The sequence below is a fragment of the Papaver somniferum genome, chromosome 1 (genome assembly GCF_003573695.1).
Source record: "Papaver somniferum cultivar HN1 chromosome 1, ASM357369v1, whole genome shotgun sequence".
Classification (NCBI taxonomy): domain Eukaryota; kingdom Viridiplantae; phylum Streptophyta; class Magnoliopsida; order Ranunculales; family Papaveraceae; genus Papaver; species Papaver somniferum.
In genome coordinates this window covers 209,281,153-209,298,425 of record NC_039358.1, presented here as the reverse complement: position 1 = coordinate 209,298,425, position 17,273 = coordinate 209,281,153, and the positions used below count along the sequence as shown (strand labels likewise).

The 17,273-nt window shown below is 36.1% G+C and overlaps 2 protein-coding genes across 2 annotated transcripts; both read right to left on the bottom strand.

The window, feature by feature from the left end:
* Positions 1-4,720: 4,720 nt before the first annotated feature.
* On the bottom strand, positions 4,721-5,513 carry LOC113314463 (40S ribosomal protein S17-4-like). Its single transcript, XM_026563260.1, has one exon. The coding sequence runs from the start codon at positions 5,418-5,420 to the stop codon at positions 4,977-4,979; it is 444 nt and encodes a 147-aa protein (XP_026419045.1). The 5' UTR covers positions 5,421-5,513; the 3' UTR covers positions 4,721-4,976.
* Positions 5,514-6,103: 590 nt separating this feature from the next.
* Positions 6,104-9,862, bottom strand: LOC113314456 (GDP-Man:Man(3)GlcNAc(2)-PP-Dol alpha-1,2-mannosyltransferase-like). The gene is made up of 8 exons (XM_026563248.1): positions 9,636-9,862; positions 8,938-9,253; positions 8,295-8,581; positions 7,648-7,834; positions 7,444-7,512; positions 7,120-7,313; positions 6,782-6,891; positions 6,104-6,670 (listed from the first exon to the last, which is right to left on the bottom strand). Exons 2-8 carry the CDS (start codon positions 9,235-9,237, stop codon positions 6,426-6,428), a joined length of 1,392 nt encoding a protein of 463 aa, XP_026419033.1. The 5' UTR covers positions 9,238-9,253; positions 9,636-9,862; the 3' UTR covers positions 6,104-6,425.
* Between the last annotated feature and the right edge of the window lie 7,411 nt (positions 9,863-17,273).

The following is a 17,273-nucleotide window of genomic DNA, read 5'->3' as shown; positions in this document are numbered from 1 at the left end:
CCCATGAAAAGCAACCCAGAAGGCTACATGGTAAGTATACATTATAACGGTTTGAAAGTAACACTTGTAAAGTTTATGAGTTGGTTGTTTGAATAATAATGTTTTCTTTTCGGTCACTTATACTCCAAATGACAAGGAAGTTAGTAAATTAAAGTTTAATTTTTATGTTAGTTCACTAATCTCTGATGGAAACAATTACGAGACAACACTAATGCTGAACTTCTCTTCTTCGTGAAGCAGAACTGCTTATTATTAGTTAAGAACATATTTGATTATGTTTTGCTTCATGCCATTTTGAACTATAGGGTGTGGATTTGGGAAACTTTTGTATATGACTCTTAGATTGAAAGAGGTTATTTATATAAATGTTAGGAATGCTTATCTCATTCATGTGCTGTTTATGAGTTCCTGCGTATTGATGAATTAAACCATCTTTGAGTGCTTACTGCACATAATGAGATGGATGTGGGATGGGAAAAAGTCCTACGAGTTGAAATGGTTTAGAGGTCTCTTGCTAAACTAACACCCTTGTTTCCTGATGGTGTTGCTTTGCCTAGTAGATTGTCTACATTTTATGTTATAGCATGCCAATTGTTCTCGATGCTTGAAACCTGAGATTTGTACTGTTTTTGGATATTGACATGAATTAGGTTCCTTTTGTGCGGTGCAAATTGATTCTGTATTGCTTTTTTTCCCCTTTTAAAATCCCGCGTCAAAAACCTGTTTCCGTAATTTGTTCATGTCAGAAGCCCTGCTGAGTTTTCTATGTTCAGTTTGGCTGGTTTTTCCTCAACACTACCATCTGTTTCTATAATCTTTAACTTTTGCTGTGTAATACCCAAAGTGTCTTTGTGTTGGTTCTTATCAGTCTGATAGTGTTTTGAATAGGTAGCTAGAATTAGAAAATTTTGGCGTTAGATCAATTGTGACTCCAGTGCACCAAGTTTTGTAAGTTTGTAGTTTTGTACCAACTCTATTTTACTTCATTTACACAGGGAAAGATGCATGATGCATCGCAACAAAGCATCATAGAGGGAGGCACACCATATGCACAGTAGAAGAAACATGTACTAAAGTTAAACAGAAATGTGCACGTTACGTTAGCATTATTGGCTTAGGCGTCTACAACTATGACAACAACTAGTATGTTTATTCCCTTACTAGATTTAACACCAATTGCAATTAACAGATGCTGTATGATACTAATTTCCCAAGTTGTAATGCTCATGCAGAGTCTGAGTTCATATTACTATCACTACTAGTATTAGTTTTTCAATGAATGAATATCTCTATTGTCCACAGCTTGTTAATAGAAAGTATCTCTACTGTTAACTGGTTGGTTTTTACGGACGCATTTCAGCTGTTTGTTTGATTGTCTATTAAAAGAATGATGGTAATGAAGTCTGCCTAAACAGTGAAATGTACTATAGCAGGGAAAACCCAAGGAGATGCGACTTTTCCCTATTCACTTCCAACTCTGCATGGGTTCGATCGTGAAATTCCACTATGGGTTTTAGATTTGTTGTTCACGATATTCAAAAGATCAGGTAGCTTTTGAGAGTGTCTCGAAAAGAGCACCAAAGAACATAGATTGTGAGTGGAATCATAGCCTTAACTTTGTCGCATCTTCCTTGCAATCAACTTACATTCCATGATTCGAATTGCACTATAATAGCGTTTGCACCCTTCGCATGTAACACATTCTTTTGTACTGCAGTGTTTTTCTGGTGGGGCTGGAGTTCTGAAAGAAGCCCGCATGAAAAACTAGAGGATTGGTGGTATCTCCAAGTTCCCTAGCAATATAGAGAAATTGCATTTCACCCGACCTTGAATCATAACTTCATCCAGCTGTCTTCTTCTTCCTGCTGGAAACAAACACTTAAATTATACCTGACAGATGATTTTGCCGTTTTTCAAAAGATCAGCACTTCCATATGGAACAAGATTGAGATCCACAATGTCACTGAGTCTGTTTTCGAAGATTTTTGAGAGGTCATGGAGTACAAATTCTGAACAGGCAGGACATAGAGTTCTTATAGGAGTGTAAGTTGTGATTAACTAGAGTTCTTATAGGAATTTAGTTTACCATTTATGGAGTTCTTGAGTGGTAGTAGTTGGAACAGAAAGCATAGGATACATTGAATAACGTATCCCAGGCACTCTTTTGTTTGCTTCAGAACGTCGTTGATGTAAACATCAAATAAATATTCTAATCTTTTGTACCTATTTTTTGTGTTACTTGAAAGAATTTCACACCCATTTCACACATTTGTGGAACTATTCCTACTTATTAAGCCTTGAAATACTGAATGTGCTGAATTCTTTAATGAAAATTAAGTTTACTAAAGCTCACTTTGCAGGCCCAAAATAAGGTAGAAGATCGAGTCCAGAAGGACCAGAACTTTATGTTGCTCAAACTGGAATGTATAGTTGCGACTTGAGAGCTTTACAACTCCTCATTCTAACTCTGGCAATGTACGAAGGTTCATTTGGTAATGCAACAAGAAAACCACCCGTTAATTTTAGATTCTGTTTTCTTTTTTTGGAGATTGCAATAAGCAAAATGAACTGTAGAAATAAGAATTAGCCAAAGGAAAATTCCTTCTGCTCGAAGTTCAAACAAAAATTCAAAAAAGACCTCAAATTTCAATATAGGAACATACAGACATGCCCAGTCATTCTCTCGCTACCTGAATAAATTTTCAGGATGTCCTGGATCAATAAATCACAAACAGCACAACTCAAGAGCTGAAAGTTAAAACATATCTGAGCAGGAAAAGTTGGAACTAAAACATAGATGACACTACTCTCATGAATCTTATCTAGCGAACACCTTAGCACCAAAGTACTTCCAGAGTTCTTAGTAACCACATGGAGAAGGATTAAGATACAATCTCAAGAAAACTGGAAATGAAATTGCACTAGGATAAATTTCATCCACCAAAAACTTCTAATTGCCTGCTAGTCATAAGCAACAAAGGTCATGTTAACTAAAATCCAGGGACAACAATAAGAAAAGAAGATGGAGTTGCTCTTGGCATTTGAAGTAGGAATACAAAACTGATCGAGGAGAAAGTCTAAGGCAGTATCTGAGCACAACTCAAGAGCTGTGAATTAAAAATTATTCGAGCAGGAAAAGTTGGAACTAAAAGCAAACACCTTAGCAGCAAAGTACTTCCAGAGTTTTCAGTAACCACACAGAGAAGGATTAAAATGGAATCTCAAGAAAACTGAAAATGAAATTGCCCTAGGATAAATTTCATCCACCAAAAACCTTAGCACACTCAGAAAAATTCAGCCAAAAGCTACTTGCCTGCTAGTCATAAGCAACACACTGAAGCCTAAACCAGTCTAAAGCAAAGTTTGAGAAAGAAAAAGTTCTCCACAAGCATGTTAACGAAAATCCAGGGACAACGCTAAGAAAAGATAAGAAAAGAAGAAGCAGTTGCTCTTGTCCGCAATTGAAGTAGGAATACAAAACTTAGTATCATAGAATATTCGGAGCTTGATGCATGAAAAGGCCTTGGTAATATCAAAATGTAGAAGCATACAGAGTCAGACCTGCCAAGTCCTTTCTCAGACTATACTGGTTAGCTGAATAAGTATCCATGATGTCCTAGATTAATAAATCACCAAACAGCAGCACAAACATATTGAAAAAACAGCAAAAGCTGGAAAATAACCAACTATACACACACTAAAACCTATCTGAAAGCGAAAAGTTGGCACTACAAACTTGGAGACGCTACTCTCACAAACTTCATCTATATAAAAACTGTCAAACATGTGGAGAATCAATCATGTGAAGATAACCAAACATGTGCAGATAACTGTAGATACTAATTTAACAAACATCTTTTTGGTGTCTTTTGGTGTGCCAGAATATTTAAGCATATAAGCTCACAAAGAATAATAATTTGTATCACATAAACTCAGACCAAATCCTAACAGTATAAAACAAACTGAAGAACAACATTTAAACTAAAAAAACTGAAGACCAAATTCTAGCCAGATTATGCTATTCAAATTTTTACATGAAAACAATAAATTTGACAAAGAAGATTAAAACACAGCAAAAGCTGTCAAGTCAATCTCACACTATTTGCTAACGAGTAAAATTTCAGAAAGAATCCCCAACATTTGCTAATATCAAGTTTAAATGTGGGGAAAAACAGGCCTGTCAAGTCTCACACTACTTGCTAACGAATGAGTTTTCAGAATGAATCCTCAACATTTGCTAATACCAAGTTTAAATGCGGGAACAAACAGGCCTGTCAAGTCAGTCTCACACTAGTATTACATGAGTAAATTTTTAGGCACTCCTAGATCAATAAATTACAAACAGCACAAATCTATTGGAAAACCAGCAAGAGCTAAAAACTAACCTGGCCTGTCAATCTATCAGGGAAGGGAAAGTTGAACTAAAAACTTGATGACTACATTCAAGTCTCTGATCTATCAACAAAATGTTGTGCGCTCAGTAAACTGTAGATACAAATTTCAAGCAAAAATAGATGCTATCAATAAACTGAAACATCTATTTGGTGTGCAAGAATTTAGAAGTACATCAAGAGAACCACACACTTTGTATAAACCCTTAACAGTCTAAAAATTTGAAGAATCTATTAAAAGCTTAACATCAATTTGAAGAACATATATAATGCTAATCTAACTGAGAGTATTCAACATCATCAATTTATCATCAAAACCATATGAAATCCAGATCAAAATCAACCACATTTTTTAACTAACAGCAAAATCACAGATAAAATTGAAGCCCCAAACATTAGTTAATAACAATAATCCATCTAATAATAAGATCCAGGAGCTCAACTACAAAGATCCCCAATTAAACAAACTACATTCAAAGTACTTAAAACATTTCATTTATATATCACTAAATCAAAATCTTAAAAAGAGAATACTGAGATAGAGAAAAATCACTACAAACCCATGATAAATCCAAATCTTCTCTTCTAGTATCTCTTAGGTGCGCCACCAGCTCCACCACGACCGGCATATCCACCACCAAACTTAGGAGCATCTGGTGCAACTGGATCTACCTTGACAACACCAGGAAGCTCAGCCATACCCAAAGCAGCAAGCATATCCATAGTATCCTTATCAACTTCAATCACATCAGTTCTGATAGCTGATTCTTCAGGTACGAAATCCATTCTACGCTCTCTTTCTTCTTCTTGGAGCTTCAATGAAATACCACGAACTGGTCCTCTTTGGATCCTCTTCATAAGATGAGTTGAGAACCCAGCAATCTTGTTACGAAGACGCTTTGATGGAATGATTGCAACTTCTTCTAAAATCTTCTTGTTTGTGTGGAAATCTAATGTCATTCGTGAATAGTACCTCTCGATTACTTGACGAGAGGATTTCTTCACTGTTTTTGTTCTTACACGACCCATGGCTGCTGCTCCTTACCTTGCTCTCTTACACGCTAATGGAGGTTTTCTAGGGTTTCTGTGAAGAAGATGAGCCGCAGGGATAACACAATGAGGTCTAGGGTTTTTATTCAATTTTATAGGTCATTTCATTTTTTGGTATTTGCCCAAAATACCCCTGTTTCCCTAAGATTTTGGCACCTTCGTTTAAGAGTAGGGCACCCTAGTTCGCTCAGTTGCTCAGTGGCCGAGTCTTTGCACCGATTTCATATTTGCAACACGAATCATCCACTTTCGAATTACGGCTGATTGCAATTTTACCAGGTAAATACTCCCCCTAAGTGATACTACATCTGTTTCAAGAAAAGTGATACTTTCAAAAGTGAAAGTATCAATTTTTCTGAAATGGAAGTAGTAATTCTCGAATTGCTGAATAGCCGAGTCCTAGGGCCGTCAAAAAACCGGAGCTTCACCGCGGATGGTTTTGAGGAGTTGCAGGCAGGATCTGCTTGCGCTACACCGTGAAATTATGTGCTTGTTGGTTGCCAACGGGAAGTACATATTTCTACGCTGCTGAGCAGCAAATTTGAAGGCTCTCGACATCCTTTTGGTGCAACAAACATATCTACAAACTTTTAGCCTCCAAACAGGTATACATCTAAATGTATTGAGCTCTCATTATGTACAAAGAAACAAAAAGATTGATATACAGCAAATAAGCAGATGTATTCCCAGATGAAAAAAGAGCACATAGTAGTAATTGGCTAACCAGTGTCCGAAACTTCTAACTTTTGCGACTTTTCGGTACAAGACTATAAATCAACGTCAAAATTGGCTTGTATAACTAATCACTATCTAATAGAACAGAACTTCTGGATTGAAATTATCTAGCCTGCTTTAAATTGCTGAACAGAACTTCTGAAGAATTGTGTTCCTGTATAGCCATTTCTATATTTGCTGTAAATTTGAATAACTTATTATGCTCTCTGGGCTCCTATCAGTTTAGACTGTGCAAAAGGTTACATTTATCTAAAGGGGAGGATGAGATATAATTGGTGAAATTGCAGCCTTGAAGTCCTCATAAAATCTTTCCTCTGAAAATCGCCTAGAACGTCTTCTGGATGCGTCAGCCATCTCAAGCCTTTCGCAATCTGACATTTTTAGTAGCTGAAGAATCGCATCTGCATATTCTTCCACATTCTGAGCAAGGAATCCTGTCTGTTGTCCTTGTTCTTCTAGAACGATGTCCATCTTTGGACCCGCTGAATTATGAGCTGTATATAGTAGGAAAGGCATATGTGGTAAGTGAAACAATCACATATTGTGTTCCTGTCATGAGACAACATAAAAGATACGTGAATAGCAGATTCAAGAAAAATACCCACCAATTGGTACTGCTCCGGCAGCCATGTACTCTACGATGCTTATGCCAAAGTGCTCATCTACCATGGAGTGGATCCCGGCAATGGCACCTCCCAGAAGTCTCACTAAATCCCTGTTCATTGTGGAATTGTACCAGATTGTAAAGCACATAAAACAAAAATGAACAGGCGACACATGGAGATCAAAAAGAAAAATATGAAACATGCTTGTATGATCTCAGGGTTTAAATCATCACTCTCACAACCAACCAGAATGCTGAACTATTTATGCATCTAGAAAACTAACCTCAAGATTGAGGAGAAGTAATAGGGAATTAGGGATGTCATAATTGAAATTATACCTGTACAGCAAATTCCTATAGAATTCGACATCCTTTTCCACCTTCAGTTCAATAGCTTTTTCTTTCAAATTCTGTAATCTTTGTTCATCCTCCTGATTTCTACAGCTACCCACAAATTGAAGCTTGGGCCTAGGTGAACTTGGATCTAGCTTTCCTATGGCAACCGAAAATGCCTCAAGTTGAAGGGTATGGGCCTGTCATATATTATGAAAACGAAAAACGAAAAACTCAGCAAAGTCTATACTATGTTTGTCACCAAATAAGAGATCCACAACTAAAATACCTCTTTCTAAATTTATATCTTGGTTGTATAGTGATGCCCACCTTCTCTGGACGAAATTGGGCGACAGATATGATTGTTGGTGTATTAATTGGTCTTTCCAGTGGAAGCTCCTGTTTGAATAATATCTCGTAAATCTCACTGACAATTGCACGAATTCAGGAATATAACAAAATCTGAAACGAGTTGCATGAGACAAAATGGAAGCCAATCAAAGTCGACGCAAGTTATCCAAACCATTAACACACCTGAAGGCCTTTAGTATCACAAGGGGGGTAAATTCTCTTCGTACGTCTCGGAATCCCCCAAAGTTTCACTATATGAGCTTGAGTCCATGAGGAGTTGACCACTGCAAGGTGAGCACATGAACCGACAAACCCGTACATCCAGCTAAAAAGTGTATAGTAGATGACTTTGCAACGGGATAGCCAGATGCTGCCACAAGGGGGATAAACGTAAGGTGTTTGAACACAATAGATTAGGAAAGCACTAAGCATAAAGCAAAAGAACATCTAAATCATCACAGCGACTAATAATGATATCAGTGACATGTACCTAGAAGAGAGTAAATCACCTAATTATGTGAATCATATAAAGCCTACAAGACAACAACTTTCCCGCATCATACTCAGACTACAAAAACATTACTTTCATCACACCCAATTTACAAAAGACGACATTGTGTATCATGGAAAAGAAAAAAATTGACACTACAGTAAAGGGGGTGTATCTCATACTGGAGCTTCCTCCTCCCAAGTTGGTTGGATTGGATCTAAGCAACCCAATTGGTCATCAAATGATCAAGCCACACAAGGCAGAGTGTTTGAATCACACATACACACAAACCAAAAAAAAAATGCAGCACAATTCAGAAAATTATGCTTGAGAAGGATACCTCTTTGCAATCAGAGGGTCATTATTATACATTGGATCTCGCTGTCGAACTCGAGAGACCATATCCGAACTGATTGTAGGATAATGTGTATAGCATAAAACTTTGCACCCGAACACCCTGGCAAGTGGATAAGTAAAAGCATAACCACTAGTATCAATATAAACTAGGGGAGTATGTTTACACAGAGCTTCCCAACACAGATAAACTGAACCAAAGCTTTGCCCAACCATGGTGAAGCGTGGGTACGTTCCTTCCTCAATCCACTTTCTTTTATACAGATGAACCACCTAATAATCAGGGAAAAGGATACAGAGGGAAAAAAATCTATCAGAAGAGAAAATGCAAGGAAAATCATATTAAATCAAATATCAAGTCACAAAAATGTTAGTAGGAAAGAGTTGTGCAGCACCAAATTTCATAGTCATAGGTCTGGAAGGGAGATGGAGGGTGGACGCTATAGCATAGGTGGGCATTACTTCAAATTATTCGATCTGTCTAGGTAAAATCGGACCAGAGGCGTTTTGCAGATTTCATGATATTATTTCAAGAAAGATAGTGTAATTCAGAACACCCAGTTACAGCACATAGACCAGTAACAGCTACCCAGAACCAAAAAAAAGAAAAGGATAAATAGAATTAACACCTGAGGTGGTTGAAGGAGCTTGACACCAAAACGATCAATGGCTCGAGTCAACAAGCTTTCAGGAGAAGCATCATGGTCACCAGTGTAAATAACACAATCAAGATTACTGTTCACTTCTTGGAATGCTTTCACGGCACACCAAAGTACCCTCTCTCCACCTCCCCCATCATTAGTGTAAGGGTGGAAAAACCCAACAGATTTTTTTCTGTTAATCCTTCCTTCGATAATAGCAGATAGAAATTTCAAAAGCACAAAAGTAATTGCACATATCAACACCCACAACAGAAACCCAATCCCCATTCAAAATCTCCTGATGCTGCAAACATCAGAACCAAAACTTCAGAACAGGAGGTCGAATATAAATGCACATCAAATGTTTGCATACTGCAAGATCTGCTTGGTACACTTGCAATTTGCACCCAAAAAAACATGCACATTGAATCAAACTACAGAAAATCCCTAACTGTATTTTCTACATAACCCGTTGCTGTTAACTACAATTTTATTCTTATTTCTACAATTAATCTAAAAGAAAATAAATCTAACCGAAATTGGCTCTTCAAAACTGATTCGAAATGAAATTATTAATACCGAGATTAAATTAGATCATAAATGAAACCCAACTCCCATAGATCAAAAATCAGTGACAAATTATAAGAAGAAAAGTAATTGAAGTTGTTATTCAAGATGATAATTACCTGATATTTGTTAATTGCAGATATCTTCAAATAAAACCTAAACCTAAGATCAGACTGAAGAAAAGTTGAAATTTGTCGATCAAAACTTAAACCTAATCACAGGGAAAACCAAGTGACTTAATTTCCATTTTCTGTTTGTTATTTCCTTTTAGATGTTGGTGATTAGTGAAACCCAGTGACAGAGGGACTTGTCAAGAAAGCATGGTGCCGAGCCAAAGATGTTGCTAACCAAACAGGTTGAGTGTCTTAATACATGGAAGCATCTCAGAAGTAGGGCTACGTAAACAATAAGAGAAGAAGTACTAGATCGGAACCTCAGGGTCCCCGAGGTTTATCTGACACTTTTTATTTGAATTTAGACACCGAAATATAATGTGAACTTAAGACCCAAGGTGATGAAGAAAGTTTTATTTATATTTTTTTCTTTACCCTTTACCCTTGTATTAGAGATGAATACGTGTGGTGTGAAGGTCTTAAATCCAATGTGTCATGCTATTTTAAGACCTTCACCCCTTGCATTGGAGATGCTCTAAGCGAAGCAGACGTTAGACTGGAGAGCAATAAAGAATATATAGGGGTGGAATGATTAGGCTTCGCGTAGAGATCCTCGACGAAGATACAACGAAAAAGATGCATGCGCCTAACATCGTAGTTTTTGTTGTATTAGCACTTGCGCATACTAATTCAGGGTAAATTATTGAGAAGGGTTAGTAGGTTTTGAGAGAGAGAAGCATATGTAGTGATCGTGCCAAGTACAAGTTGTTTGATCTTTTCGTGTTTGCCTTATCTAGATACCAATTGAAATAACGAAGGTACCAAGTACACCACAATCTTTTCATTATCAACCTATAAGTCTGGTACCTTGTGTGATCTAATATAGACAGAAATTGTCAAGAAGGTGGCAACGACAAGGTATACACTTGGTATATGTATAATAGGTATCCAAACCGAACCTAACTATAGGGATCAACCAAGTGTTTTGATTAACGTACAAGTGCAATTACTTCAATTATAAATAAATGATAATTGTAATGCAGAAAGGAAAGTGAAAGTACACAATAAAATTTTATTAACGAAGAAACCGCAAATGCATAAACCCCGGGACCTAGTCCAGTTTTGAATACTCCCAGTATACAAATACTACTACCAATTTTGTATAGTTGAGACCAAGTAAATTACCCCTAGTTGCCTAGTTTTCTCAGTATCCCAGCACCTACGATCAATCTGGCCAACGCATGCGAATCCTAAGATAGAGTCCACTATCTTAAGTTGCTTCAGCCGTCGTGAAGACTTCAAGCACTCAACTCCTTTGTGTATATCGTCTTCCGAAATAATAAAGGACTTCGGTAAACAGTCTTTCAATCTCAATTGAAATGAAGAGGGTACCCAAGTACACCACAATCTTTTCGTTTCAACCTGTAAGTCTGATACCAAGTATGATCATCTATGGACAAATTCGAGACAATATAACAACAAGGTATACACTTGATAATAGTTACAGTATAAAACCGATATACTATTGGATCGTTGTCAAGTGTCTTGGATTAACGTACAAGTGTGTTTAATTTAAAAATTATCACCTCTTTTGGTGAGTCTAAGTGGAAAGACAACTCGGTCAATGACTCAGTGAGAAAGGGTCTGCAAATAGGGCGACGACTCAGGCGATTTTTTTCTCAGATCTAATTTTTTGAGCTCAAATTTCATTAATTTAGGTGTTGATTGTCTAATCCTTCTTGTTTTCAGTGTCTTCATGATTGCTAGGTTTTAATTAAGTGGTTTTCCAATGGATTCCAGTCCGAAAACCACTTCTATTGATAAAAATAATGTCGACAACTTAGATCTTAATGTTGGAAAAAATTCTAAAAAAAATCCATTAAAAGAAGATGAACTTTTTAAAGAAGGTTTAAATCTTTGGAAATTTTTTCTCATTGGTTGAATCTACATCGAACTAAGTTTTTTGATGCATCTATAATATTAAGAATGCAATGAAAATAGGTTGGTGATTGTAAATGTATTTCATTAGGAAAAGGTTTTTTCACTATCAAACTAGATAATGAAATTGATAGTAAGTATATCAGAGATGTTGAATGGTAAGTTCTCAATCAAGTTCTGAGAGTTAGAAATTGGGTTTCAAACTTTCGTCCAGCAAATCAGAGGAGCTCCAAAGATCAAGTATGGGTTCGGTTTCCTGGTTTGGTCTTGAATTTCGGAAAGAGAATATTTTATATATAATCTGTAAGGAAATAAGAACTTCAATCAAAATTGATGCAGCTACTGCAAAGTGTGAAGTTGATTATTATGCTAATGTTTTGTTTGAGGTGGATTTTTCTCAATCAATTCCTAATAAAATATGGATTAATGCAAAATTTGGTGGGTTCTTTCAAGATGTCATAATTCTTGAATGTCCAAAATTCTGTAATTCTTGCAAAATTCTATGACATCTAATAATAGAATGTTATGTGGAGAGGAACAAGAGTAAAGTTCAAGAATCTAATGTGAGATCTCACACAACAAAAGTCCAAGGTACTAAATTAATTAATGTTATTCCTTTTGATATATGTGATAATGCTGAAAGGGAAGAAGATTCTATTGTGCAATCCATTATTGAGACACCTTGCTACAAATCTAATGTGGAGGAAGCAGTTCCAAAGTCTGGTAGATGTAATCCTCTTGTTAATGAAGAATCTGAGTCAGAAGAAGAATATGTTAAAATGGAAGTACCAAAAATGTTGGAAATGGTAAAGCAAAATTCTTTGTAGAAAAGAATTCTTAAATTCGTAGTACCCGAAAAGTTATAGAGGAAGTTGTTCCTATCACATCATGGGCCAAAATTGTAGAAAAGGAAATGGTGAATACCTCTGTCACTGTTGTAGGTTCAGAGAATAAAATAAGTAGTAATGCAAGTATGATACAACTAGCAATATATCAGACGAAATTAAGGTAAGTAAACAAGCAATACAAAAACCCTCAATCCAAGCAATGAAGATACTATTTTGGAATATAAGGGGCCTTAGAAGATCTAGGGATCAAGACAAGCTATGGTCTTTTGTTCATCAATTTAGTCTTTTTTATTATGGATAGTAGAGACAAAAGTAGTTTGTAGTGCATCTTTTTGTAACAAGTTAAATCTGCTAGGGATGCAGAGTATGGTAATTCATAATTGTACCTCTTCAAATAAAAAATGAAACATATGGTTATTCTGGAATAAGAGCATTACAACTCCTCAAGTTATTTCAATTTCAAGTCAGATGATGACAGTAAGTGTTGGTGAAGTCTTAATTTATGGAGTTCATGTACATGTTGGAATTACTCAAAGAAGATTCTTATGGTCAGAAATGGAATTGATTAGTGACCTTCAGAAGCCATGGGTTGTGTTAGGTGACTTTAATGTTGTAACATCTCTAAATGAAAAGATTGGCGGTAGATTTCCAAACAAAACAACAATGTTGAATTTCACACATTGTTTAAATAATTGTGAACTCATTCAGGCTCCTAAATCTGGTTTAGCTCACTCTTGGTCAAATTGTCAACATGGGAAAAAATAGAATATTATGTAATCTTGACAGAGTGGTTTTTAATCAGAAGGGGTTATAATTATATGGTGATTGGGGTTATAAAGTTGGACTGAGCAATGTTTCTGATCATGCACCTATATTAGGAGGATGTGCAAGTGTTCCTAAGCCAAAAAGTTCTCCTAAGAGGTTTAAAAAAATGTGGATACAACACCCTAACTTTCTTCAAGTGGTTAAATATTGTTGGTCAAATGAAGTAAATGGGGATCCTGCTTTTGTATGAGAAAAATTGAAGAATCTCAAACAATGTATGAATGACTGGAATTGGAATGTATTTGGTAACGTTAAAGTTAAGATACAAGAAGCTAAATCTAAAGTTAAAGAGGCAATGAAAGAATATGATAAAAATCTTTTTGATGACAATGCTCTTAATGCAGTAATGGAAGCTCAAAATGAACTTTCTAACAAACAAGTTCAACATAATACTCTTATGAGACAGAAATCAAGAATTAAATGGGTCAAGGATTGTTAGAGCATTGCTCGGTCGAACTCGCATGCGTTGCTATCTCAAGCATGTTTTTCAATGTTAGTGATCAAAACTATAAGTCTTGATTTCTAGTCTACTATAACTAAGGTCTCGGACTAGGATAGAAAGTGTAGTTGAGCTCAAGAACTCCATGGCAATCATCATACAAGACGAAGGACTACTCAAGGAACCGGTGGATCTTCATCGACTAAAAGGTATGTGGAGACTTAAACTTACCTATCACTCAAAAGTATATTTATCTCCTATCTTGAGACAAAAGTCGTTTTACTATATAGACTTAGATTTTACATATTTGTTATTTCGAGCCGAGTTTATCTCGCCTATCTATTTCTCGAAATATGTGTTGGTAAGCTTTCGCTTTAGCCAAGTTCATCTTTATCTAGTGACGAAATTCATGACAAGTTTCAATTTACTTTGAAAATTGCTTACTTTGACGAAAAATAGTTTGTGAATAACAACTATAGAATATTAACGTCCTCTAAGAATGTTTCAATGATTGAAATGAGAGTATAGATTATATAACCATTGGAGGATATAAGCATTGTTGTGGAAACATATATATGTATAAGTCCTTATTCCTTGAACGGAAGTTTGCGAACTTTGTTGATCAAGAGAACCGAAATAGTGGTGTGAGCTAAGTCCGCGAACTGGTAGAAGTTCTCGACCCGAGAAAATTCTACTGGAGTTTGTGAACTCTGTCCGGGAACTTAAGTCCACGAACCCATTCCGCGAAATTGAGTAGGTTATATCTAAAAACGATGTTTGTGAACTTATTCTTCTTATATAAACTAAGGAATGCAAATTGCAAATCGTGGCTATATAGTTCATGAACCGATTCGAGTGAATCAAATCGTTTTTGCTTCGATTGTGCCTTGTGTAGTTACATAAGGTTTCCTTGCAATTGAACAACTCTCTAACTAGTTCATTTGAGTCACTTGAACTAGTTATGGTGAAGAAGAATATGGTTGATATGAAAGTAATCATATGGATAACCATTTGGTTAACTATTGTTGAACCAACAAATGTACAAGTTTGGGTACGGTTACACAAGCCTAGAAACGTGCATTTCGTTTGTGTGTAACAAGCTAGTTTTCGATCTAACTGTTGAAATATATTAGCTTGAACTAATAAGGTTTTCATATGACGGTGAATATTGAATGCTTTGTTACCAAGATAACATTGATTGCAAACTCTGATTTGAAAGATTATATAAGGGATAACTCTAGCAACTGGGAAACCTAATCTCCACACCTTCTGTGTGATACTAGTTGTGCTAAGCTAGAGCCTTTAACCTTTGGTTTCTTTTTCTAAACCAGGTTAACGTCTTAAAGACTTCATTGGGATTGTGAAGCCAGACCGATACTATTTTCTTGTAGTTGTGTGATCAGATCATGTTGTTTCTATCTTGATATATCTGATAGGCAAGATATAAAAAAAATCACAAACACTTCGTCTCATCGTTTGTGATTCCGCAATATCTTTTTTCGCTGCGTCGATTAAGATTATTGTGAGGTGATTGATAATACTAGGTTGTTCTTCGGGAATATAAGTCAGTGTTATCAATTGGTTCTTGTTCACCTTGATTTATCAAAAGACGGAACAAAACACGTAGGTATATTCATGGGAGACGGATTTATCTATCACCGTAGACTTTTCTGTGTGATGCAGATTTGTTTATTAAAGTCTTCGAATTTGGGTTGTAGCAACTCTTAGTTGTGGGTGAGATCGGATAAGGGAATCAAGTACGTAGCATCCTGCTGGGATCAGAGACGTACGAGCATAACTGTACCTTGGATCAGTGTGAGATTGATTGGGGTTCAACTACAGTCCATACCGAAGTTAATTTGGAGTAAGCTAGTGTCTGTAGCGTCTTAATACAGTGTGTGTTCAATCACTAGTGGAAAAGGAGGTTTCTATGACCCACATCAGAGACCCTCAGTAACAGTAGTTGGACCGTTGACCAAAAATAGCGGTCTGTGATATGATAAAAACACGGAGAAATTCCGAGATGATTACTAGCCGTCTCTGAATAATTACTATTTTGCCTTAAAACTGCTGCCGATCCCGCGACCCTTTCTCTCACCCATTTCTTTCTCTTTCTTCTTCTGCTCTCGGTCTCCCTCTCTAACCTAAGGAACTGGCTCCATGAAAATGGAGAAATCAGTAAGCTTTAGATGTAGTTTCAACCAAACAAATAAAAATCCACCCTTCTCTTGATTCTGATTCTAAAATCCCTCAACTCACTTGTCCAGTTGTAAATCTCAAATCTGCTGGGAACACATTCAATCCAATTTTATTTTTTTCCTATCATTCTAGGGTTTTATCAAAATCTCTAACTAGATCTAAATAAATAATCATCTCATGGATGATTACTGCTAAAGCTGTTTGTTTTAGGGTGTTCTATGGTTTTCGAATCTGAAATTATGATTCTGTGGTGGAATTGGAGAGATGGTTTTCTATGAATCTGGAAGACAGAGATGAAGAGAATTTGGGGTTGGAAGGAGATGAGTTCGCTGCAATAATTGAAGAAGATAATGATTAAAAATGGGTTTCTTCTATTGTCGATAGAAGAAGCGGATCGGTGAGACAATTGAAATCACGTATTTGAGAATTAGAAGATGGAATTAGTGATATCATGGCACTAATCAATTAGGGTTGCACTGGATTCGAAGTTGATGGGTTTGATGTTGTTGGTATGGAGAGGAGAAATCAGAGAAGATTACAAACAAATTGAAGTTCTTAGAAGTCTGAGATTGAGAATTCAAGAGATTGCAGGTTAAGGTTTGCAATTTAATTTTCTGATTTTTTTCTATTAGATTTTTTGTTTGTTCACAAAATTTTAATTATTATTTGTTTTTATTTGATTTTCCATAAATTTCATTAGGTACAGCTGCACTTCTTGAAGAGCTTCTTCAGGTATAACATCTATCGGCATTTTTTAGAAGCAATTTGGTGTTTTGTTATGGAATTATTGGCGCATCGGTGTGCTGATAGAGTAATTTTTTATTCTAGGTTTGTAGTTAGATGATTGGTATGCTGATGAGGGGATTATAAGCATGATAGGGTAATTTGGTTTGATCTGATGTTGGGTCATGTTTTTTATTTGATACATGTTGGGTTTACATTTTGCAGGAAGGAAGATCTTATGCGAGAAGCAAGGTAAGATCAAAGAAGCTTACAAGAATCTAGATGAAGGTTGGTTAAGCAATGGAGAAAAAGTTTCCCCAGCAGAGTTTGCAAATTTGAATTATTACTTTGGCCTACAAAGATTTACCTTTAGCTTGTACATACATTTTCATCTTAGCACCATCTATTTTGTTCCATGATCAAAAGTGGTCCAACTTTTCGGAAGTATTTTGGACTGAAATATGTTGTTAAACCATGTTTACCTTTATCTTGTTGTGTAGAATTCAGAGTCGTTAGATGAGCATAAGATATTATTCAGTTTATAGTATGACTCGATAACTATGTCGTTATCTTAATTAGATTGTCACGTTGTTGAATATCTTTTGAAACTGTTGGCTTGTTCGCAGGTGATGATGGAAAGAAAGGTGGCGCGGGCTTCAGGAAACAAGCTGA

Coding starts and splice junctions, on each gene's coding strand:
- LOC113314463 (XM_026563260.1), bottom strand. CDS start 5,420: ATGGGTCGTGTAAGAACAAAAACAGTGAAGAAATCCTCTCGTCAAGTA.
- LOC113314456 (XM_026563248.1), bottom strand. CDS start 9,237: ATGGGGATTGGGTTTCTGTTGTGGGTGTTGATATGTGCAATTACTTTT. Junction 8,582..8,937: donor AGCTCCTTCAACCACCTCAG/GTGTTAATTCTA, acceptor CCTGATTATTAG/GTGGTTCATCTGTATAAAAG. Junction 6,671..6,781: donor TGCCGGAGCAGTACCAATTG/GTGGGTATTTTT, acceptor TACTATATACAG/CTCATAATTCAGCGGGTCCA.